General features: G+C 42.7%; 1 protein-coding gene across 1 annotated transcript; it reads left to right on the top strand.

Moving 5' to 3' along the window:
• The first annotated feature begins 2,440 nt into the window (after nt 1-2,440).
• On the top strand, nt 2,441-23,897 carry LOC118142811 (thiamine transporter 2-like). The gene is given in 7 exon segments (XM_078375641.1): nt 2,441-2,642; nt 2,854-2,920; nt 7,225-7,414; nt 20,705-20,752; nt 22,694-23,084; nt 23,087-23,445; nt 23,823-23,897. Coding segments are annotated over 7 exon segments (1,332 nt in total).
• Nucleotides 23,898-25,362: the final 1,465 nt, after the last annotated feature.

The raw sequence follows: 25,362 nt of genomic DNA, 5'->3' as shown, positions 1-25,362 counted from the left end.
CCCACAGCAGCCGCGGCAGCAGGGGCAGCAGCTGGAGCAGCAGCCCACCCGGTAGCACCTGCAGGTGGTGCAGCTGCCACAGCCACCACAGCCACCACAGCCACCGCAGCCACCACCACAGCCACCGCAGCCACCACCACAGCCACTGCAGCCACCACCACAGCCACAGCCACCACCACGGCCACCACCGCAGCCACCACAGCCACAGCAACCCATGGTGTCAGTAGAGAGGTCTCAGGTGAAGTGAGGAGGGAGGACTCAGGAGAGGTGTGGCTGTCTGATGCCTCCTTCCACTAGGGGAGGCCTTTATGTACCATCCTGAGGAGGATGATGATGGAGTGACCCGGGGCACATGACAAATAGCTACTTCCTTGTTACTATTTATTTCAGTGTGTGTAAAAGAATCTAGAATCCTTTCTCACTATATCCACTCTGGAAACATTAGTTACTTTTTAGAAGAAAATGTTCTAAAATTTTAAAGCTCCTATTTACAAATTAGGAACCGGGTTTCAAAGATTAAAAAAAAAAACTCAGAAGGTGTGATATACAAGAAAAGGGGATATGAATGCCTTCTGACTCAGTAGGAGATGGGGAGAAGAAGAAAAAGGAAAATAGAGGTAGGAGAAATATGTTGATGTGTATCTTATCCTCTTTCTGGGATAGCCTGCTCAATTAGAGAGAGTGACCCCCGAGCCTCCCCCAGATCCCATGTGGAATGGAAGAGACCCAGAACATCTCCCTGCAAAATGGAACAGAGAGGACAGCTGAGGGAGCTGGCTGATGAGGTACCAGGGTGTCACCACAGCAGGAGTGAAATTATCAGGGAACCAAGGGCCCCAGGGAAGCCAGGCAGGACTAGGGTCAGTGGAGAAGGCAGCCCATCTTCCAGGCTATTGGCAGCACCAGCGAGAACCAGATAGAGACTGTGTTCTCAAGGAAGGGCCATGACGTCTTGACTGGGGTCAGAGAAGAGATCTGTGGGCCACTTAGCTATATTCCATTATCATATCCACAGATTGTATCTAAATATTCCTGTTGTCTTCTGCACCATTGGTTGGCAGATTGACTGGATAGGGAAATGTGTATTACTCAAGGCAAACTATCACCATCTTTAGACACACAATTGAAAGTACATGTCCTTCTGATAAGCAATAACATGGAAACATCATTCATGGTACATTGTGTAACCCATACTCAAGGTATTTAACTTGCAAAGAAGAAGATGGTGCCATGGATGGATAAAATAGAATTCTAGAAATTACAGAAATAACTTGTGTAGTTGAAATACATTATGTGATGTACCAACTAGACTTTCCTTTGAATTTTGAATTATGTTAGAGTTACCATCTGTTATGGACTGAATTGTGTCCTTCCAAAACTCATATATGAAAGCCCCAACTCCCGATGTGATTGTATTTGGAGACAGGGCCCTTAAGGACATAATGAAGGTTAAATAACGCCACAAGCGTGGTGCCCTAGTCCTACAGGGCTCATGTTCCTATAAAAAGAGAAAAAGATTCCAGAGCTGTTACTGTCTGACAGAGAAAAGGTCATGTGAAGACACAGTCAGAAGGCAGCTATCTGCAAGACTGGAAGAGAAGTCTCACCAGAACCTACTCCTGATGCCATCTTGATCTTGGACTTAGTTTCCAGAACTTTGAGAAAATGAATTTCTGTTGTTTAAGCCACCCCATCGGTTGTTATTTTGTTACAGCAGTCCAAGCTAACATACTGTCTTCCTGGTGTCTCCCACTACAGTCCTAAAGTTTAAGCCTCAATTCAGATTACAGGGAAATCTCAAGAACAAGTATTAGATCTTTCATCAGTTTCTGAAGATGAACAAGTCTTTGTCTGTGCCCTCAAGGTATTGAATGAAAAAGTATATATTACTTGACAGAATGAGACTATAAGAACAATTGTCTGTTAAAAAAGAGATCCGGGTATCTTTCTTAGTGACACATGAGAGTGAAGTTTCTTTTTTCCTTTTCCTTTTTTTATTCTTTTTTTTTCTTTTGAGACAATCTTGCTCTATTGCCCAGGCTGGAGTGCAATGATGTGATCTCGGCTCACTACAACCTCTGCCTTCCAGGTTCAAGTGATTCTCCTGCCTTTGTCTCCTGAGCAGCTGGGATTACAGACACGTACCACTACACCTAGCTAATTTTTTTTTTTTTTTTTTTTTTTTTTTTTTTTTTGTATTTCTAGTAGAGACGGGGTTTCACCAGGTTGGTCAGAAGACGGCGAGATATAAATGTTTGGCCAGGTGGGTCTCAAACTCCTGACCTCATAATTTTCCCACCTCAGCCTCCCAAAGTGCTGGGATTACAGGCATCAGCCACTATGCCCAGCCTACGAAGTTTCTTATATAGTCAGTGACATATTGGGTTCAAAGAAATAAAAGAAGATAATGTAAATATGACAAAGGAACACAAGACTATCAATGGTGACCAAGAAAATTTGCAAAAGGACCAAATTTCCAGAAGGCGAAGAAATAAAAAATGAAACAACTAAAGATAAAAACTCAATGTACAGGTTAAAAAGTTTGCTAGACACAGCTGAAGAGAAATTTGGTGATGGAAAACAGCTCAATAAATTACTCAGAATTCAGCACAGAGACGCAAAGAGGTTTAAAAATATGAAAAGTAAAAAAAAAAACATAGTTGAAAAAGGGAAGATTATTCACAGTGGTCTCAAGAAGAGATGTCGCTCCTTATCTTAGGAGGCATTTGGAAAAGTATGAAATCACTTTCGTCTGAATGACAGTTAGTATCTGGGACCCAGGAATATAAATTGTCCTGTAATGTAAGAAATAGTCTCCACAATAAATGATTTTTCCATTGAAATTTGCAATAGTGCTTCTGTGGAGGAACGTTAACAAGTGTCTAACTGAAACTACAGAAGAAGAGGATAAAATGGAGAGGTAATATTCAAAGATAATGATCAGTAATTTTTTGAAGTGATATAAGATGCCAATGCTCAAATTCAAATGTCTCAACAAAACTCAAGTTACATAAAAATCAAAGAAATTCCAACTACACACCTCCTGGTAAAACTAAAGAGCAACAATAACGATAACAAAAATCTAAAAATAGCCAGAAAGAAAAGGACGATTACAAAGGAATGAGCGTGAAACCAAAAGTAGATGTCTCAACCCAGTGGAAGTCAGAAGACGGCGGGATATAAATGTCAACCTAGGATTGTATCTAAAAGAAAGGCTCTTTCAAAGGTTTTGGGGAAATAAAAATGCTTTCAGAAAAACAAAAATGGAGCATTTAACACTAACAGACCTTCTCTGAAGGAATTTCCATCAAAAGATGTACTTCAGGAACAAGGAAATGATCTCACAGGGAAGGTCTGAGACCTGGAGAAGGAAGGTGTTGAACAAAGGAACGAGTAAACATGGTCATCTGGAGGTCAAATGACCACAAAACAACCACAGTAATTTCTCATCCATGGGGGAAAGAAAAAACAGCACTAAAATACAGGACAACCAGTGCATTTAAGTTAGAAAGGCGGCGGCCTGAGCTAAAGCAGACTAAGATCTTGAAATTATTTGGGAGGAGAATAAGTACACTGACTAACTTCGGACTTTAATAGTTAACCGTGCCTGGCCATTGGCTCACGCCAGGAATCCCAGCACTCTGGGAGGCTGAGGCAGGAGGATCGCTTGAAGTCAGGGTTTGAGACCAGCCTGGGAGAAGTAGCAAGATCCCAACTCTACCAAAAATTTAGCAAATAACTAAATGAAATTGATGGGAAGAAACAGAAAGCATTAATTGTTCTGTAACTATTAAAGAAATCAAATCAGAAGCTTAAAATCTTTTCACACACAAAGAAAGGAAAGAAAGAAGAAAGAAAGAAAGAGAAAGCAAGAAAGAAGAAAGAAAGAGAGAGAAAGAAAAGAAAGAAAGAAAGAAAGAAAGGAAAGAAAGAAGGAAGGAAGGAAGGAAGGAAGGAAGGAAGGAAGGAAGGAAGGAAGGGAAAGAAAGAGAGAGAGAGAGAGAGAGAGAAAGAAAGAAAGAAAGAAAGAAAGAAAGAAAGAAAGAAAGAAAGAAAGAAAGAAAGAAAGAGGACCCAGAAAGGAATAAAAACAAGGAGTAATCAGAAAGAGTTGTTTGTTCAATTTACCAGCCTCCTGTTTCCTCACTGACTAAAGAGGGAATGGGACGGTTTGACACAGTATTTTGTTGGAGCTGCAGATGGATGTGTTCTGTCCGTGCCTCTTATTTAAGAGGTACAGACTAGTGGTTCAGACAGCCAGCTCTCCTGTCAGCCTTTCCTGCCTCAAATCCCTGCACCCTGCATGACTCTCCCTGCCTAACTTCAGGAAAGTTACTTAACATCCTTGTACCTCAGTTTTCTGGCCTATAAAATGGGTGGTCCTACTTCCCGGGATCATCGTGAAGATTAAAAGAATACTTAGCAGGCTGGGCACGGTGGCTCACGCCTGTAATCCCAGCACTTTGGGAGGCTGAGGCGGGTGGATCACGAGGTCAAGAGATCGAGACCATCCTGACCAACATGGTGAAACCCCGTCTCTACTAAAAATACAAAAAATTAGCTGGGCATGGTGGCGCGTGCCTGTAATCCCAACTACTAAGGAGGCTGAGGCAGGAGAATTGCCTGAACCCAGGAGGCGGAGATTGCGGTGAGCTGAGATCACGCCATTGCACTCCAGCCTGGGTAACAAGAGCGAAACTCCGTCTCAAAAATAAATAAAAATAAAAAATAAAAAAGAATACTTAGCACAAAGCCAGGTATGGTGACTCACTTCTGTAATCCCAGCACTTTGGGAGGTTGAGATGGGCAGATCACTAGAGGCCAGGAGTTCGAGACCAGCCTGGCCAACATGGTGAAACTCTGTCTCTATTAAAAATACAAAAATTAGCCAGATGTGGTGGCATAGGCCTGTAGTCCCAGTTACTCAGGAGGTTGAGGCAGGAAAATCATTTGAAGCCAGGAATCAGAGGTTGCAGGAAGCCAAGATCATGCCACCATGCTCAGCCTGGGTAACAGAATGAGACCACGCCTCAAAAAAAAAAAGTGTCAGTACCATATAGATGGTAAGTGAAGCCAGAACAGTGATGAAACCACCTAGAAAGAGGGTATAAAATGAAAAGAGGAGAGGAGAGAATCAAGGATTTTTTTGTTTTGTTTTGAGATGGAGTCTCACTCTGTCACCCAGGCTAGAGTGCAGTGGCACAGTCTCGGCTCACTGCAATCTCTACCTGCTGGATTCAAAAGATTCTCCTGCTTCAGTCTTCCAAGTAGCTGAGACTACAGGTGCCCACCACCACACCTCACTAATTTTTGAATTTTTAGTAGAAACGGGGTTTCACCATGTTGGCCAGGCTGGTCTCAAACTCCTGACCTCAGGTGATCCACCCACCTCGGCCTCCCAAAGTACTGGGATTACAGGAATGAGCCACTGCACACGGCTCAAGGATAGACTTTTGAAGTACAGTTATTTAGAAAAGAATGAGCATGCACAGCGGTATAAGGCAAGGGCAGACAGAAAGCAGGAAAACAGAAAGGGTTTCGCTGCCCAGGGAAGAGAATGCTTGAAGCAAAAAGAAGTGATCAGTAGTAGCCAATGAGAAATCAAGTAACAGGCTACTGGAATATTTTCCCTGCCCTTGCAAACATGGAGGTTATTTTTTTACCTCAGCAAGAAATGTTTCTATTTAGGAGATAGGATACCTTCAGGTGAGTTTTAAAATGAGAGGGAGGCGGGCCGGGCGCGGTGGCTCAAGCCTGTAGTCCCAGCACTTTGGGAGGCCGAGGCGGGTAGATCACGAGGTCAGGAGATCGAGACCATCCTGGTCAACATGGTGAAACCCCGTCTCTACTAAAAATATAAAAAATTAGCTGGGCATGGTGGCGCATGCTTGTAATCCCAGCTACTCGGGAGGCTGAGGTAGGAGAATTGCCTGAACCCAGGAGGCGGAGGTTGCGGTGAGCCGAGATTGCGCCATTGCACTCCAGCCTGGGTAACAGCAGCGAAACTCCGTCTCAAAAAAAAAGAAAAAAAAATGAGAGGGAGGCAAGAAGACAGACCATCAACCCAGAAAACTTGCTCAGGAGGTTTGTCTTTGGTGAAGGGAAGAGAGGTCGGACTATCATTGAAGAGGGTTGCCGGGTCAACAGAGGATTTTCTAAAATGGGAGATGTTGAATAAATTTTTAAATAAGGAGGGTCAATTTAAGTAAAAGAAGTGAAATATTTATTTTTGTAAAAATAAAAAAAAAATGTAGCACCAGTGTGCCCAGAGAAGGAAGGAGCAGGAATGCCAGATCCCGATGAAGGGTCTGGCCCTAGTGAGAAGGGACAGCTGCCTTGTATCACAGAGTGGTGAAGTGGTGAGGGAAGGCAGATGGAGAGTAGTTTGTTGAGATTCACTCAGGCTGGCTGGCAAAATATTAAAGAAATACAGGAAAAATTATAGATTAGTCTCAGACTTTTTGGAAGGCTGAAAGGTTTTATTGGGACATGCCAAAGGCAGCACGTCCATTAAGTTAGGGGGAAGATAGAGACGATAAGAGGCTTTCCCAGTTAAGTCTGTTTACCCCACATCCCTTTGTCTCTGCTGTTTACTCATGTAAACTTTGTGCTGTGTGGCCCTTTCAGGGAGAGATCAAAGGGGAATTACCCATTAATAGTGTTTACTCTGGGCCCAGAACCTAAAGCTTTTGTCATTCATAAAACCACTCTTTTAACCATGTTAATTATCCACAAGTATGTTGACTTAGAACCCCTGTTGTAAAATTCACACTGGATAAATGTAACAACGGAGAGGGAGTCTTGGTCGATTGGCTGCAGTTCACCCTCTGAAAGCAGCCGACAACCATCCCTAGCCCACTTGAATCCCTGTAATGGTGAGAGAGCGTATTTATTCATCCGTAGTTGAGTGAGGGTCTGCAGACCAGACCTCCGCGCATAGTGGTTGACGTCTCAGTAGTTTGCATTTTGCTGGAAGCTTGAGAGAGATGGCATTTGGTGGCTTCCTTTTTCTCTATAAAGTAGTTTATAATCTCTGGGAATGAAGGTGGAGTGGAGGAATTAGAGGACCAAGAAATCCAGACAGAGTGTGATATGGTCCAGGTGGAGAGTAGCAACTAAACACCTAGAGAAACCTTGCAGGTCTGCCTGGTTAAATCCCACTTGAGGCTGGTGATTGTGAGCTTATAAAATAATTATTTTTGCTTTTTTTGTGACTTTCTTTAGCAAACCGATCAAAGATTTTACCTGGAATTTTTTTTTCCATGCGGATGTGACTGAAACATGGGCAGGCCCCGAAGCTTTGGGCATTAGTGTGGCTGCTGTAGAGGAAATAAGAGAAGTGAAGAAAGGACAGGCGGGAGGTTGGGAGGAGAATAAGAATGTCCTGATAACACTGAAGCATGGTCCCGTGGAAGTAAGATGATCAAGTAAGCAAGAAGACGAGATCCCTGTCGACAGAGCCAGGTGACACACTTCCTTACACTGGAGGGAGGACAGGACGTGACCACAAGAATAGGGAGCTATGGAAAAGAAGTAGAGTGGAAAAGGAGTCTAGAAATGAGGGGATTGAGGAACGAGAAAGACAAGATGTGTCACATATGGATATTTTAAAACTGCAAGATAACGGCAGGGCCTAGGATGGAGAATTGATGCCAAAGAGTTTGATGACTGAGGAAGACAGACCAGGGAGTCAGTGAATGTCAGCACTGAGGAGACAGTGCTCTAGATGACTGAGTTTCAAATTAGAAAAAAGTTTTCATTTTCTCCCAAGGAGTTGGGAATAATTATCTGGAGGCAGCAATGAGAAGCAAGGACAATATCAAGTACCACATCTAAGTTCCCAGGATCATAGCTAGAAAATGATGATGCTGACATTTGAACTCAAGAACTGAAAAAGAGGCTGGGTACAGTGGCTCACACCTGCAATCCCAGTACTTTGCAAGGCTGAGGCAGGTGGGTTGCTTGAGCCCAGGAGTTTGACACCAGCCTGGGAAACATGGAGAAACCCTGTTTCTACTACAGAAAATACAAAACTTAGCCAGGCATGGTGGCTCGTGCCTAGAGTTCCAGCTACTTGGGAGTTTGAGGTAGGAAGATTGCTTGAGCCTGGGGAGGTCAAGGCTGCAGTGAGCTGTGAACACATCACTGCACTCTAGCCTGTGCAACAGAGCAAGACCCTGTCTCAAAAAAAGAAAAAAAAAGAATCTGAAAAGGCAGCATTATCACTCTCCTTGTTAGTGTGGGGACTTGATTCCATCTCCCTTCTCCTTTAAGACCATCTACCTCCACGTATGTTTTCCTCTTAGTCACCTTCTGCCTCTAAGAAGCCTGTTGTCTTTTCAAATCCCCATCAGGTGGGAGATTCTGTTTATTCTATGAGGCTTATTTCTTCTGACTTTCTCCCACCAGATTTAGAGGACAGATGTGCTAAAGTAAGCAAAGAGGGGAGAAAAGTCAGAGGAATTTCAACATCTGCAGGTCAGCAAAAATGGTACTGCATCTCCGAAAAGCATGAGGAAGAAAGACTGGAAGTTCAGTTCCAAGTTCAGCCTTAGAGTTGTGCAACAACACGTGGTCAGACAAGACAGAAATATAACGGAAGAAAAAAGGGGGTGGGCTTTCTGAGCACAGAAAACGGCTGACCTCCTGTAAGGCTCGTAAGTGACTCTGCAGACAGTCATTTCATCATTTATTTGCACAGGAAAGACCTAGGAAACCTCAGAAACGTCCCACAGAAAAGAGCATCTCCCCACTTTCTCTGAAGTCAAAGTAGATGGGAAGAGGCCAATGCCAATTCAACCACTGACAGATTTTTCTCCTTGTCAGCATTGTTCTTTGTGGGTGTAATTCAGTTTCTGACTGTCATTGCGACCTACTCCATTTAAGTGAGAGTTTGGTTGATATAAATTGGAACAGTAATAACTTTACTTCAAGGAACACAACAATTCATCTAATGGGTCTCCAGAAAGGGCTGCCTTCATCTGGATCCACCTTGTGCAGGGCAGAGATGGTGGCATCCAATGTAGTGTGATCTGGAAGGTCACCCCCTAAAGCTGCCGCCCACCCCCGCCCCAGAGCTGGATTCCACCCAGGGCCACTCACTCTCTCCCAATAAGCATCCAGCCTTCCTTCAAAGTGACATTACCCAGAGGACTAGCTGATTGTGGCTAGAGAGTGAGTGTAAATGCATTTATCAAAACACATTTATCCCTCACTGTAGACAGGATTGACTCCCATTTAAGGATATCAGAAGGCAGGTGTTTTAACACATCAGTTGTTTAGCACATTACATTTCTTTTTAGGCTTTCTTTTATATGTAAGACCACATACACTCCACTCCCCATCCCCACTGCCTCGAGGTCAGCAGGGGAGGAGGGGCCTTGTGACTCCCAGAGAGACAATGAAACCCTGTGATGCTCAGTGGGGGAGGGGAAGGTGGGCCTTATGGAAGGTGTGCGAACTTCAAAAACTCCTTTGAAAGGTCCTGTGCTTCATGTCTGTTGGCATCACCACCACCACCACCACTTTCTAGAGTCTTCTCCTTCCTTTATGGAAGCAACCTGGGATGATGTTGCCTGGATTCCCTTCCCTGTATGACTGTAGGTCAGTCTGATGATGAGAAGCACTTCTGTGAAATTTGGATAATGGAAAATAAAAATGGCCAGTATTCTCCAAGGCAGTTAGTTACCTTAATTACAGTCAAACCCAGTGCAGAATTCCTTCTCAGAGAGGCCTTCAGATAAGTATAAATATCCCCTATCTTAATAATATTGAAATTCAAAGTCACTGAAGCCTAGAAGGATATTCTCTAACATAACCAGAGTATATAAAAATAAAATACCATTACATTTAAAAGGCAAAAGATTTACACAATCTGAAGAGAAACCAGAGTATACAATATCATTACATTTAAACAACTATAGAAAGTATTAGATGTTGCACTTTCATTATTATTTTTTTTTTTTTTTTTGAGACAGGGTCTCACTCTGTCACCTAGGCTAGAGTGCAATGGCAAAATTATGGCTATCACTGCAGCCTTAACTTCCCAGGCTCAGGTGATCCTCCCACCTCAGTGTAGGTCTAGTGTAGGACGAGGTACAATGTAGTTCTCAGTATAGTGTAGGACTAGGTATAGTCCTAGTCCTGTAGCTGGGACCACAGGCACCCACCACTACATCTGGCTAATTTTTGTATATTTTGTAGAGAGAACGTTTTACCATGTTGCCCAGGCTGGTCTCGAACTCCTGGCTCAAAAAATCCACCCCCTGAACCTCCCTAAGTGCTAGGATTATAAGTATGAGCCACTGCGCCTGGTCAGATATTGCACTTTTACACCCAGAAGTGCAAGTGGATATTGTTAGAAACAAATTTTTAGTGCTGCAAAAGAAACAGCACTCAAACATAAATTTTCTCAGCAAAGCAAATTTACCTCTATAGAAGGGTGCAACTCCTGGATGGGGCAACAGCGAGCCCACTGAACAGAGGAGGGAAGGGGTTCTTATTCTAACACAGCTAGTTCCTACTGCTGTGTCATTCCCCTATAGGCTAGGGTTGGACAACACAGTCTAAGCTAATTCCAACTGGCTGCTATGAATACAGCAGGGGTCAGAGCCGGAGTGGTGGGGTGAGCAGTTTCGGCGTGTAGGAAGGTTACAGAGCAGGTGATTAAGGATGACTGAGGACAGAGCAGGTGACTGAGGATGACTAAGGACTCTGTGTGAGTATAGAAGCTAAGAAGGGGCTGTTTATTGAAACTAGGGACAAGAAGGCATAAAGAACAAGGAAGTTAAACTTTAAAACGGAGAACAGGCCGGGCGCGGTGGCTCACGCCTGTAATCCCAGCACTTTGGGAGGCCGAGGCGGGTGGGTCACGAGGTCGGCGATCGAGACCATCCTGGTCAACAAGGTGAAACCCCGTCTCTACTAAAAATTACAAAAAATTAGCTGGGCATGGTGGCGCGTGCCTGTAATCCCGGCTACTCAGGAGGCTGAGGCAGGAGAATTGCCTGAACCCAGGGGGCGGAGGTTGCAGTGAGCCGAGATTGCACCATTGCACTCCAGCCTGGGTAACAAGAGCGAAACTTGGTCTCAAAAAAAAAAAAAAAAAAAAAATGGAGAACAAAGAACAGGCAAACGGAACATACTGACATTCGTTCTTTGAAGAGGAACTCAGAACTCGTACTTAACAATTTTCCCCTCTTAGATTTTTAAAGGAAGTTTACAGGCTAAAGTTTGAACGGGAATTTATTGTATCCTACAAAATTTTTCTATAAATGTATATAATGTTCAGATTATCTGGGTACCATTAGAACCACTTAATAAAATATACCAGTTTTTACCATTTTAACATATTTAACATTATTATATATATAATGTGTTATGTATACTTATATATCAATCTATTGGTTCCATTTATTGGGAGAACTCTGGCTGATAGAATAATCAATCTTATGTTATATGCTTTGAAACTATTATTTCATCCAGTATATGTTCACTGAGCACCTACAAAGTACTAGGAATACAGCAGACACCAAGATGGATAAGGTCCCTTCTGTTCTAGCTCTTCTATTTTAAAGAGAAGAAACAAACAAAAATAATTAAGCGTATAACAGGTGGTGACACAGCAAGCTACAAAAATATAGACTGACTCAAGGAGGCCCATTTTGGAGAGTGGTCTGGGAGGTCCTCTTTGATAAGGTGGTATTTGAGCACTCTGCGTGCAGTGATGAGGCATGACTGCAGGTGCCTGGAGTAAGAGCATTCCAGCAGGTGGAACAGAAAGACCCAAGGCCCAAGGAGGATGTGCATTTGACTCACCTTGACATTGTCATTGCACACAGAACTGCAGATAATAATATTTTGGTCCTGCAGAAAGTACCCTGGGCTACAGTCCAGAGACAAGTCCTGTCACCACATTTTCTCTTCCAGTTTTTAATTCCTTATGGAAAAGATGAAGAATCAGGACAAGGTAGATGTTTCCTATCCAAAATACCCGAAAGGCATTCCTCCCACAGCGGTCCTGCCTTCCACATCCTCCTCCCAGTGGTTTCCAATGTACAAATACAGGCTCTGAAGAACATTCCATAAAGGAGTCTGTGTAACTTAAACTCTGTGTTTCCAGTTTTATTTGGTCTCAAACCCTATTTCTGTTATTAACAAAACTGGAGTCACTGAAAACACATTTAGAAACAGTGGGCTCAAAGAGCAAATTTATCTCATTCTAATGTCCTCTGAATAATGAGAAATAAAATTGTGCACCTCAACAGCCTCAGCTCTCCATCTAATAAGTATATATAACTTTAAAATAAAAAGACAGGCCGGAGCAGTGGCTCAAGGCTGCAATCCTAGCACTTTGGGAGGCCAAGGTGGACAGATCACCTGAGGTCAGGAGTTTGAGACCACCCTGACCAACAAGGTGAAACCCCATCTCTACTAAAAATACAAAATTAGCCGGGTGTGGTGGCACATGCCTGTAATCCCAGCTATTTACGAGGCTGAGGCAAGAGAACCACTTGAACCTGGGAGCCAGAGGTTGCAGTAAGCCAAGATCGTGCCATTGCACTCCAGCTTGGACAAAAAGAGTGAAACTCTGTCTCAAAAAAAAAAAAAAAAAAAAAAAAAAGTAAATAAAATAAAAAAGGAGAGAGAGAGAGAAAACTTTAAACTTCTCTTTAGTGGGAGAATCTTTTTTATCTACTAATGCCTACATGAAACATTTGTAAACGAAATAAAAACCTCCATCTGGATTCAGTATGGAGTTGATCAGCGCTCCATCATAGTAGCCATAATCACAGCGCCCTCTACTGTAACCCTCGGAGGAAGTACAGCTAAAACGACCACAGAAACCTCTTTCAAACCTTCAGCCTAAGAGCTGGCCAAGACAGCTGTAAGCTACGCAGTGGCTCTCAAGATGAGATCCACAATCAGCAGCAGCAGCAACACCTGGGAATTTGTTTGAAACAAAAAAGTTGGGTTTCAAACCCTCCCCACAAGTCCCACTGAGTCAATAACTGGGAATGGGCTTAGCCAAGCAGTCCTTAATCCCTTCAAATGAGGAACAAAGTCACGGTTCAGCCCAGCACCCCCAGGTAGGGGTAGTACTTTTTTTTTTTTTTTTGAAATGGAGTCTCACTCTCTCACCTAGGCTGGAGTGCAATGGTGTGATGATCTTGGCTCACTGCAACCTCCACCTCCCAGGCTCAAGCAATTCTCCTGCCTCAGCCTTCTGAGTAGCTGGGACTACAGGCATGTGGCACCACGCCTGGCTAATTTTTGTATTTTTTAGTAGAGATGGGGTTTCACCATATTGGCCAGGCTGGTCTCGAACTCCTGACCTCATCATTCACCTGCCTTGGCCTCCCAAAGTGCTAGGATTAAAGGCATGAGCCGCCACGCCCAGCAAGGGGTATGCTGTGCCACAGCTGGCTTTTGTGCCATGCTGTGTTCAATTGAGAAGAAAAAAGCAGACTCAGGGCAGCCTATTGAAAACCAACAAGTTCATAAACAGAAGAGTTTCTATGCTTAGCATTTGTTCAACAGTTTTCACTTGATGCTGTGCTTTCAGACTCAATAGGACTTACATCCACCCCAACAATAAATTACGCTAGACCCAATTTCACTGTAGCACTGCCAGGAATAACAAAAGGTTCTAGAATAGACCGAGTCATCTTTTCTTTGAAAATTTCTGCGGGCGGGGTAATGCTAGTTGTGAAAAACAAGTTTTGTATTGAGAAGTAGAGATGAAAATTCCGTAAAGCTAACCTGTGCCTAACACATATACAGATTAGTATTTTCAGCTCAAGTGCTTGTTCTGGCAGGTTTGTGACCGGGGAGACTGGGTAAAAGTGCATGCACGGATCAGTGCAATTTCCCCATAACTACAATAAGAAAACTGTAGCTTTCTTCCTTCCAGTCATCCTTCTCTTCCAAATGCTGCCTGAGCACTGAGGGTGGATGAAGCCTCTGTTAGCTGAAAGCATGAATCCTTTGGAGCATCAGCCTCCCACACAAGAGGCATCTTCATTCCTACCGTGTTACACTTGTTCCCAAACATGATGACTTGATAAAGAGAGACCTGTAAAAAAGACAGCAATGGTTACAAACATTTGAATATAAGAGAGGAAAATCAATATGAAATACATTACAAATCAAGTAATGACTAAGCTAGTTAAACATTTATACATTTTTACATGAAAGTTGCAAATTTCTTAAAAAGGTCACCTAAGAGGGTTAAGAACCCCTTTATCACGTCTGCATTTCATATAGTATCCAGTTTAAAAAACAACATTGTAGGTGCAGTGGCTTATGCCAGTAATCCCAGCACTTTAGGAGAAGCGGGCAGATCTCCTGACCTGAGGTCAGGAGTTCAAGACCAGCCTGGCCAACTTGGTGAAACCCCCGTCTCTACTAAAAATACAAAAATTAGCTGGGCATGGTGGTGGTTGCCTGTAATCCCATCTACTTGGGAGGCTGAGTCTGGTGAATCTCTTGAATCCAGGAGGCAGAGGTTGTAGTGACTTGAGATCGTGCCACTACACTCCAGCCTGGGCAACAAGAGTGAAACTCCATCTCAAAAAAAAAAAAGTAAAGAAAGAAAATTGCAATTTTCATATAAAAATGTATAAATTTTTAAATAGTCTTTACTTGATTGGTAATTTATTTTATATAGATTCTTCCCCCTGCTGAGATGCAAATGTTTGTAACCATTGCTGTCTTTTTTACAGGTCTCTATTGGGCCAGCAGGGTGGTGGCCCTGCCCTGAGGAGGTCCTTTTGGCTGTGGTCTCTGCATCCAGCGCTCCAGACTTTAAGTCATCCTTCTTAATTGTATTGTCTCTTTCAGTCCAGACTGGCAATGTTTCCACTGGTATAAAATTCTCAAAAGCCTGGTCGACCTCCCAAGAAATTCATAGTGATCTAGGCCTTCAGACAAGAGGGCCCTACACAGATCTTTCTCGAACAACTGCATCTCTATTCCTGGCTTCTGATGAGATAACCGACTGGATCCACAAGCCACATACCTCATTTATTTAGCAAACACTTGTTGAGCCATACTTTTGACATTTCTGTAATATACGATTTGGGCGGATGGAGAATTTTCCAAATCAGTTTCTGCTTCCTTTTTGCTTAGCAGTTCCTTCTTTGAGTTATCTCTTTCTTCTCACATTTTATTACAAGCAGCAAGGAGAAATCAGGCTTCCTTTTTGCACACTTTGTTTGGGAATCTCCTCAGCTAAATATCCAAGTGCATTATCACTTACAAGTTCTAGTTTCCTTCCAACAGCACAGCACAACATAATACAGCCAAGCTCTCTGCTACTTTATTACAAGGATCAATCACCTTTCCCTCTGTGTTGAATAAAGTTTCCTTCTTTCCATCTGAGACCTCACCAGAAATACCTGCAATGTTCGTAATTCTAGGAACATTCTGTATGTGGTGGTACATCTATTCTCTAAGACAGTGGATGCTTTCTCTGTAGCTCTCCTCTCTTCCTTTTGCGACCTCATCAGAATTGTCTTATTTTTCCCCCTGAGATGAAGTCTTGCTCTGTTGCTCAGGCTGGAGTGCAGTGGCAAGATCTCGGCTAACTGCAACCTTTGCCTTCCAAGTTCAAGCAATTCTCCCGCCTCAGCCTCCCAAGTAGCTGGAATTACAGGTATACCACCTTGCCTGACTAATTTTTGTATTTTTAGTAGAGATGGGGTTTCACTCTATTGGCCAGGCATCAAACTCCTGATCTCGTGATCCACTCACCTTGGCCTCCCAAAGTGCTGGGATTGCCGGCATAAGTTACCACGCCTGGCCCCAAATTGTCTTTTATGTCTGTATTTCTACCAACAATCTCTGAATGTGATCTAGGCATTTTCTATCAAGTGCTTAAAACACATCTAGCATCTACCCATTACAAAATTACATATTTGGTTTCAACATGGTGCAAAAAATTACAACCCCCGACAGAATTACATATTTGGTATAGCCGCACCCTACTTTTCAGTACCAAAATTGCTATCAACAATTCATTGAGCCTTATGATTTCATGGGTGACAGAGAAACGGGCTATTGAAATGAGTCCCTAGTCCTAGCTCATGGCATCCAAATAGCAAGATCTGTGACATTGACCATTGAAAGTGAACTGGGAGGATGCTCATCACCATTAAAAATGAAGAGACTACACAGTCAGTGGGTGTTAACCAACATTGCCTGGAAAAACGGGCCGGCCAAGGTTCAGATGGGAAATGTTGGCGTGGATAAGTAATCTGGATAAAAAATACTTTTAATGCTGAGAGGCATGAGTCATGAGGAACTAGAATGCAGGGATCACTTCCTTTCAACTCTTTAAAAAGTACATCTGGTAAATATTTGCTGATTTAGACTATGTAGAGAAGAATCAAAATGGGGAAGAATATGTATGAAAAGCGTGTATTTTGAGCAGAATCTGATGAAGCTGACCAAGAGTTCCCTATGGAAGGAACTATGGAATGAAGGACTAAAAATTTGGTTAAAGGGCAGATAAGAGTGATTTGTTACTATTCTTACATAAATCACCATTTATTAAGTGCTTTTGGACAATGTAATTCCTTAAAGAAATGATTCTCCTTGCAACCTTAATTCAGCGATAAATTTACTTTTTCAATCTCTCATTCTTCCAGCATAGCCTTGAAATTGATTTTGTAAACTTTTACATTGATTTTTGCACAGATGATCAACAATCTATATTAACTGGGTCTGACATTATGAGCTTTTATTTTATCACCAATTCATTGGTCCCTGTGATCTTCTGGGTGACTGGGACTAGACCAGATTTTCAAAGAAAAGCAAGGGAAAGACAGCCATATTTATTGTATTAGGTACAGCTTGGATTCCTCCCCTAATGATCTTATTTACTTCTTACAACAAGACAGTGGGTAATTTTTATCTTTTTTTTATCAGTGGGACTCAGAAAGGTTAAGGAGTCTGAGTAAGATCAGCTAGCTGTGATTAAGTACAACAGAAAAAAAAAATCTGATGGCAGTAATAGCTGGGATGTTCATAAATATACGAAGCTCCTCAGAGCAGCCCACCAGCTCTGCAGGAGCCAGAGCCCCCAAGTTCCAGGATTCCCTGTACATAGCAACACTAGTTGCTGTCCCAAACCAGAAGTCCACTGCTTTCACTGCACCCAACTTCTTTGCAAAGGTTAGAAATTTGCATTTTAACATAATTAGGAGCAAGTCAGAGCATTTCTTCGGTGACATTTTAACTGGTTTTCAAATGACCTTTGAAGCAGAGGTTAAACACTAAATAAAAACTAACACATGCTTGATTTATTAAAAAGTATGCCACTGGGATAACATGGGATTGTAAATTCACTGTTGTCTTTTTTTTCCCCATGGTTATAACTCTGCCTTTAATTGTAAAAATAGAAAGCATGCCTTGAAGTTAGAAAAACAGCCCTAAAGAAGGAGTGTTTGAATCTTTCAGGCTGAGTTTTTGTTCCTTTCCATCTCAGAGAGACCAATGATCAAGAAATATTGTACTATTTATGTTTTCAAAGCTTTTCCTAGGTAGTCATTCGTTTTCTGTAGTCCATAAGGAAAGCCGTTCAGTTCAGAGGGGCTGTGTAAGCAGAATGCTAACAGATTAAATAAATACATACCATTCATCTACTTTTTACAATAAATGAAGATACTAGCAGGGGGCAAACTTGGTGCCCATCTTAATCAGAGTCATGGGAATCTCACATTGAAGAGGATTTGTCATACCTATTGCTCCATGTGATCACTCATTCCTTGAGTCTTTTCGTTGTGCTGATGATGGACTTCCTAATTTAGTTGAACCAACCCACCGAACCATTTTGAGTTATACAGTCTGCTGCTAGCATTAGGGGAGGAATCAGGAGTTATTTCCAATGTAAAAACCGAAAGCATGGTCTCTCCTGGGTCTCAAAATGGTGAGTGATGTTTTGTCCATGCCTGATTCAGAAAGAGGATTTGAGATTTCCTGGCTAATTTGGGGGGCTTTATTTGAGACAGGGTCTCACACTATTACCCAGGCTGGAGTGCAATGGCATGATCATACCTCCCTGCAGCCTCCATATCCTGGGTTCAAGTGATCCTCCCATCTTGGCCTCCCAAAACTCTGGGATGATAGGTGTGAGCCACTGCACCTGGCCCTAAAAATCATTTCTACTCTGTATTTTATTATTAGTAACCCAGGAATTAATGTTCTCCAAAATACACTTGTAAAAACTGCAATGGATCTGGTGACAAGAAATTATGGATTTTTATAAAGTATGCAATTATTTAATATCTCACTTTGCAGAGGATTATTTCTAATAAATTCAAGTTTCGTCTGGCTATTCCCCTTAACTGCCAGCAGGACTAATCAGTGTAAATAACAATCTCAATTGCTAAACTCACTTAAAACTTAGTGGTTTCAGGCTCCAGCACAAGCCTGTGGCTTAGATGAGCTGGATGATGACCAGTCCCTCCATTCTTTGTAGATGGTCTTTCCCTCATCCATGGCCATGGAAGCTAGATATGGGTTCCTACACAGAGACTGGATTGTAACCCATGTTATACACCTGCTTCCATGAAGGCATTATAGCAGGAAATCTCCTCACGACTATGCCTGTGTGATGCACATTACAATCTCCCTCTTCAGGTAAGGAAAACTGAGGCCCCAAGACACAAAGAAACTTGTACGGGATCAAAGGACTTGAAATAGTGGTTTAGAGATTTAAATTTACCCAACTACAATCTCCATGTTCTTCCCACCAGTAAATCCTCTTTTCCATATTCCAAAGCTGTTTTAAGAGTAAATAACCAACACATTCTTGAGAATCAATGGTAGCTTGTAGTTCTCATTCCAAAGAATAACTTTAAATAAGTTAAATGCTTGGAAAACATATTATTTGACTTTTTATGGTCAGTTAGAAAAGTCTCGTTCAATGACTGTGCTTTCAACAAGCACTTCTAGGTTACCTAGTTTTGTTTTTTTTTTTGTTTTTTTGTTTTTTTTTTTTTGACAGGGTCTTACTCTGTTGCCCAGGCTGGAGTACAGTGGCGAGATCTTGGTTCACTGTAACCTCTGCCTCCTGGATTCAAGCGATTCTCGTGCCTCAGCCTCCAGAGTAACTGGGACTACAGGCATGTGCCGCCATGCCTGGCTAATTTTTGTATTTTTAGTAGAGACAGAGTTTTGTCATGTTGGCCAGGCAGGTATCGAACTCCTGGCCTCAAGTGATCTGCCTGCCTCTGCCTCCCAAAGTGCTGGTATTACAGGCTCAATACCTTTGATGGGTCAGAAACTGTGCTAGACTCCAAGGTGACAAAGCTGAATTCCTGCTCTCCAGGAGATCCCAGGCTAGTGGTAAGGTGTGCGTGTCAACACATCAATACCTTTCAAAGCCATCAGTACTGCAAATTGTATAGCTTACAATTGATGACTGTGTAGTGTGTGGCAGGCATTGTTTTAACATGTACTAGCGAATGGAATCCTCAAAACATATTATCATCCCCACTTCACAGATGAGGAATCTGAGATATAAAGAGGTCCAGTAACTTGCCAAAGGTCACATGTTTGTAAGTAGCAGAAAAGGATTTTGACCTGACTGTCTGACTGCAGAGTCCATGGTCTTAAATGGCATGCCAGAGCTGGACTGAGATGAGGTCTAATGGAAAGAGGGGAGGAGATAGAGAGGGTCAGGGAGGCTCCAGGAAGGAAGTGATGAACGACCAAGTGGGTGAGACCTCAGCTGGAACTGCTGGAGCCTTTCTATCTATAATAAAAGGTGCCCTCGGACGGGCGCGGTGGTTCACGCCTGTAATCCCAGCACTTTGGGAGGCAGAGGAGGGTGGATCATGAGGTCAAGAGATCGAGACCATCCTGGCTAACATGGTGAAACCCCGTCTCTACTAAAAATACAAAAAAATTAGCTGCGCATCGTGGCGCGCGCCTGTAGTCCCAGCTACTCCAGAGGCTGAGGCAGGAGAATTGCCTGAACCCAGGAGGTGGAGGTTGCAGTGAGCCGAGGTCGCACCACTGCACTCCAGCCTGGCGCCCGGTGAGGGAGTGAGATTCTGTCTCAAAAAAATAATAAATAAAAATAAAGAAATAAATAAAAGGTGCCCTTATCCTGCCTGCCATCAGCCAACCCGGAGGCTTCTCATTTTGAACATAAATTCTTACGTTTCAGTATGGGTACATAGCGGAAAAGAATTGTAACGGAGGCCAAAATATCAACTTAGAAAATTACTTCTAAGTGTCGTATTTGAATTTTATCTGTGACGTGATCTTGTTTAGGTATCACATAATTCTTTTAGAAATAGGTACTAAAAACAAATAAAATAGCCCGGATGGTCATCTTAGCCTCCTGAGTAGCTGGGATTATAGGTGTGCACCACCACACCTGGCTAACTTTTCTATTTTTTGTAGAGACAGTGTCTTACTATATTGCCCAGGCTGATCTCAAACTCTTGAGCCCAAGCATCCCCCCACCTTGGCCTCCCAAAGTGCTAGGATTATATTTATGAGCCCCTGCACCCTGTCAAAAATAAATTTACAGCAAAAACGGAATGAATGCAATGCAGCCTTACTTAATCTTTCAGCTGTACAAAAACACCTGAGGTCAGGAGTTTGAGACCAGCTTGGCCAATATAGTGAAACCCCATCTCTACTAAAAATACAAAAATTAGCACGTGGTCATGGTCGCCTGTAATCTCAGCTACTGGGGAGGCTGAGGCAGGAGAATGGCTTGAACCCAGGAGTCAGAGTTTGCAGTAAACTGAGATATTGCCATTGCACTCCAGCCTAGGCAACAGAATGAGACTTTGTCTTAAATAAATAAAAGTCTTAGAAGATAAAATGAAATTTGGTGGGGAGGGTGGGGCAGGAGAAAAGTTACTGACAACCATGTGAAAAGTCCTCTGATGATTTTCCTGTCTTTATTCATAAACATTAAGGCCGCTTTTAACTTTGACTACAGTCACAGGAATAAGAAGCTTCTAAGTCAGTGCTTCTCAAAGTGTAGTCTCTGAACCAGCATATCAGCATCATTTGGAAATTTGTTAGAAATGTAAATACTCAGACCCCATTCCACACGTATTGAATCTAAATGTCTGTTTCTGTTCTGTTTTGTTTTGTTTGTTTGTTTTGTTTTTGTTTTTGAGATGAAGTTTCACTCCTGTTGCCCAGGCTGAAGTGTAATGCCACAATCATAGCTCACTGCAGCCACAAACTCCTGGGCTCAGCCTCCCAAGTAGATAGGACTACAAGTGGCAGGCTAATTTTTACATTTTTTTTTTTTTTTTAAGAGAGAGTCTCACTATATTGCCCAGGCTGCTCTTGAACTCCTGGGCTCAAGCAATCCTCCCACTTTGGCCTCCCAAAGTGCTGGGATTACAGCCATGAGCCATCACACCTGGCCAGCAATTTTCTCTTATTTTACCTCACTTTCCTAGCTGTGATCTACATTCACCCACCTCACACCAAGTAGCTTTTGCCTTCTAAAGCAATCCACCATTTTTCCTCACAATAAACACCAGTACATGCCATTAGGTACAAACTGGTTTAGCTGGAAGCTATCATTGGGCCTGATTCAAACACCAGAGATCATCACAAAAAGCATATCTGCATATGCTTTTCCCATGTTACCGATTACACCCAAAAGCCAAAAACAGCAAGAATAAATTTTTACCCAACTTGAAGAGCGCTTGGGTAAAAGTCTACCTGAGAACCCAAAGAGTGAGGACACAGATTAGGTCATAGCAAAGGGCATTCTCAGGCTTAGTAAATCTATGGGTTTATTTCAGTTGTCTAGAAATTCAGGGGACAGGGATTTGAGGAGGCCTAGCCCAACCGCCTTCATGCCATCCTCCACCCACTGTGCATTCCCCTTATAGCAAATGAAATCATCACTACAGGTGGGCTCAGATAACTGGCTAATGCCACCAGTTCCAAGAGAAACTGTGGCCGAAACTGACTTGACCAAGAGAGCTACTAAGTAGTTTCTTACGATTTCTTCAGGGCCGCCCAAAAAAGTAAAGCCAAGAAAACGGAAGAGTAGAAGGCAAACTCTCACACATTTCCTCCCGTGACATTCAACGTCAAACTGGTCGTTCGCCCTGTATTTTCCTGACCACGGAGATGGTATCGCAATGGGCTCCTCATTTTCGTACTGATAAGTATCAAAGGGAAAGAAGACGGTCCGGTTCTTCCAGTACTGAAACACCCTTCTTAATCTTTCGGCTCTGACTGGGAAGAATAAACTATTTTGTTATGTACTAGTAAGCAACGGTATCTGAGCAGCCCTAGATTGTTCCGGAAATCTTGTCAAGTGTAAAAAAGATTCATTTATCCATTATGACCTCTTCTGGCCACCATAGCTTATTGCAATCAAATTACATTTATAAAGTTTAAAAGGCGGATCACCAAGACAATAGCTGCTGTGTTTTTTACACCTGGAAGTATGAATTCACACCTTATGAATATCTGTCATTCAATTTGTTTCCCTGAATTTCAGTTTCCCATTGCTTTCCAATGTATTGTTAAAAACTCATGTAAACCATGAAACTAGACCCACTTTGGCAAACGCCAAGCTATGATTCCTGGGGTTGATACATGTCATCCTGATGATGTTAAGTGTCAGAGGCCCAGGGTGTATTTCACGTCCTGATGTTTTTTGTCTTTGCACTATCCCCAGTTAATCTTGCAGATGACACATGAGATCTTCCCCGTTTGGACATACTCCTACTTGGTGCTGCTGCTGCCTGTGTTTATCTTCACCGATTACGTCCGCTACAAGCCAGTCATCATCTGCCAAGGCATTAGCTTCATCATTACCTGGCTGCTTCTCTTGTTTGGCCAAGGAGTGAAGACCATGCAGGTTGTCGAGTTCTTCTACGGGATGGTCACTGGCGCCGAGGTGGCCTACTACACCTACATATACAGCGCAGTCAGCCCTGAGCACTACCAGAGAGTGAGTGGCTACTGCAGGAGCATCACATTGGCCACCTACACGGCAGGGTCCGTGCTGGCCCAACTCTTGGTATCCCTGGAGAACCTGTCGCACTTTTACTTCATTGTCATATCCTTGGCCTCTGTCTCATGGCCTTCCTTTTCTCACTTTTTTTCAAACCAATGCCCAAGAACAGCATATTTTTTCATGCAAAACCCCAAAAAGAAGCTCCTCAAAAGCCACCAGGAGAGGATGCCATCTTAGAGGAATCTCACAAGGATCACAAAGCAGTTCACTCAGAATTATTCATCGTTTCAGGGGACCTGGATGCCAGCAGTGGAGCAGCCCAAAGCCTGGCAATGTGGTTTGAGAGATTTTGTGCAGTGGTTCCGGGATTGCAGGACTGCTACTCCTCAAAGCATCTTCATTACTGGCCTCTGTGGTGGGCTTTTCCCATAGCAGGTTTTAATCAGATTTTAAACTATGTTCAAATCCTATGGGATTACAAGGCACCATCTCAAGGTTTCACAATACATGTAAATACATCCATTTTCATGCTGCTGATAAAGACATGCCCACGACTGGGTAATTTACAAAAGAAAGAGCTTTAACTAACTCACAGTTCCACATGGCTGGGAGGCCTCACAATCATGGCAGAAGGCAAAGGAGGAACAAAGTCACATCTTACATGGCAGCAGACAAGAGGGAATGAGAGCCAAATAAAAGGGGAAACCCCTTATAAAACCATCAGATCTCGTGAGAGTTATTCACTACCTTGAGAACAGTATGGGGGAAACAGCCCCCGTGATTTGGTTATCTCCCACCAGGTCCCTCCCACAACACATGAGAATTATGGGAACTGCAATTCAAGATGAGATTTGGGTAGGGACACAGTCAAACCCTTTCAATATATAAAGGAGCAGTAGAAGCCCTTGAAACCTTTGGGTTTCAAAGTGTATAAAATATGTATATAAGATTTTTATCTCATCAATGTGCAGAAAATGTGTTGCTCTATGTTGCTAAGACACTCCATGGTACAAAATTAAGCCTGTTTGGAAGTAACTCCAATCAATGCATTTCAGTGCCATAGAGTCCTAAAAAAGTAAGATAGTAAGAACTGATATTACAAGACCTAAGCTAGGACAAGTATACCACACATATTTAATTTTTATTTTTGCTGCTTATAAAGAAGCTAATTAGTAGCTTTAAAAAATAAAATACTGGGCTCAATTTTTTATGTAGGTTCTATCATCTGACAAGTAGGCAAAGCAATGAAAATTCTAGCAATCCATTTTCTCTTCTTTAAAAAGCCAGAACAGTATCTACTAGTTTATTTAGTTCATTTCACATAATTGCTTTTTTTTGGAGACGGAGTCTTGCTCTGTCACCAGGCTGGAGTGTAGTGGTACGATCTTGGCTCACTGCAACCTCCAACTCCCTGGTTCAAACAATTCTCTTGCTTCAGTCTCCCAAGTAGCTGCATGGGATTGCTTTAAAGATCAAAAGATACCATGCATTCAGAAGCATTTGTGTATTGTAGTACCTTAGGTAAAAATTTATTGTTTGTATTTAATTTTCTTGAACATAAAATAAATGATACAACTTTCAAATTGTATTATGTAGTGATCCTGTTGTACTGATTTCAACACCAACTACCAGATAGTTTGAAAAATAAGTTTTGTCACAAATTTAAAAGAGACAACTAACATAGGGTTAAAAAAAGGTACACTCATCCCTAAAAACAGGGCTACAAACTGGTGTCCTGCTGTCCAAATATGGTTTGACCATGTAGAGTTAGATGATTTAAGGTTAAACCATCAAAACTCTTTTCAGGCAAGCAAGGTGGCTCATGCCTGTAATCCCAGAGCTTTGGGAGGCCAAGGAGGGGAGGCTAGGAGTTTGAGGCCAGCCCAGGAAACATAGTGAGACCCTGTTTCTATACATTTTTTTTTTAATTAGCTGAGCATGGTAGTGTGTACCCATTGTCCTAGCTACTGGGGAAGCTGAAGCCAGGAAGGTCATTTGAGCCCAGGAGTTCTAGGCTTCAGTGAGCTATGATTGTGCCACTGCACTCCAGCCTGGGTGTCAGAGTGAGACTTTGTCTCTTAAAACAAACAGGCCGGGCATGGTGGCTCACTCCTGTAATCCCAGCACTTTGGAAGGCCAAGGTGGGTGGATCACGAGGTAAGGAGTTCAAGACCAGCCTGGCCAACGTGGTGAAACCCCATCTCTACTAAAAATACAAAAATTAGCTGGGCATGGTGGCATGCACCCGTAATCTCAGCTACTCCAGAGGCTGAGGCAGGAGGATTGTGTGAACCTGGGAGGCAGAGGTTGCAGTGAGCCAAGATCATGCCACTGCACTCCAGCCTGGACAGCAGAGCAAGATACTGTCTCGGAGGGAAAAAAAAAACCTTTTTACTTTC

Source organism: Callithrix jacchus, chromosome 6, assembly GCF_049354715.1.
Source record: "Callithrix jacchus isolate 240 chromosome 6, calJac240_pri, whole genome shotgun sequence".
NCBI lineage: Eukaryota > Metazoa > Chordata > Mammalia > Primates > Cebidae > Callithrix > Callithrix jacchus.
Note: the sequence above shows the minus strand (reverse complement) of the source record. Positions and strands in the feature narration are given on the sequence as shown.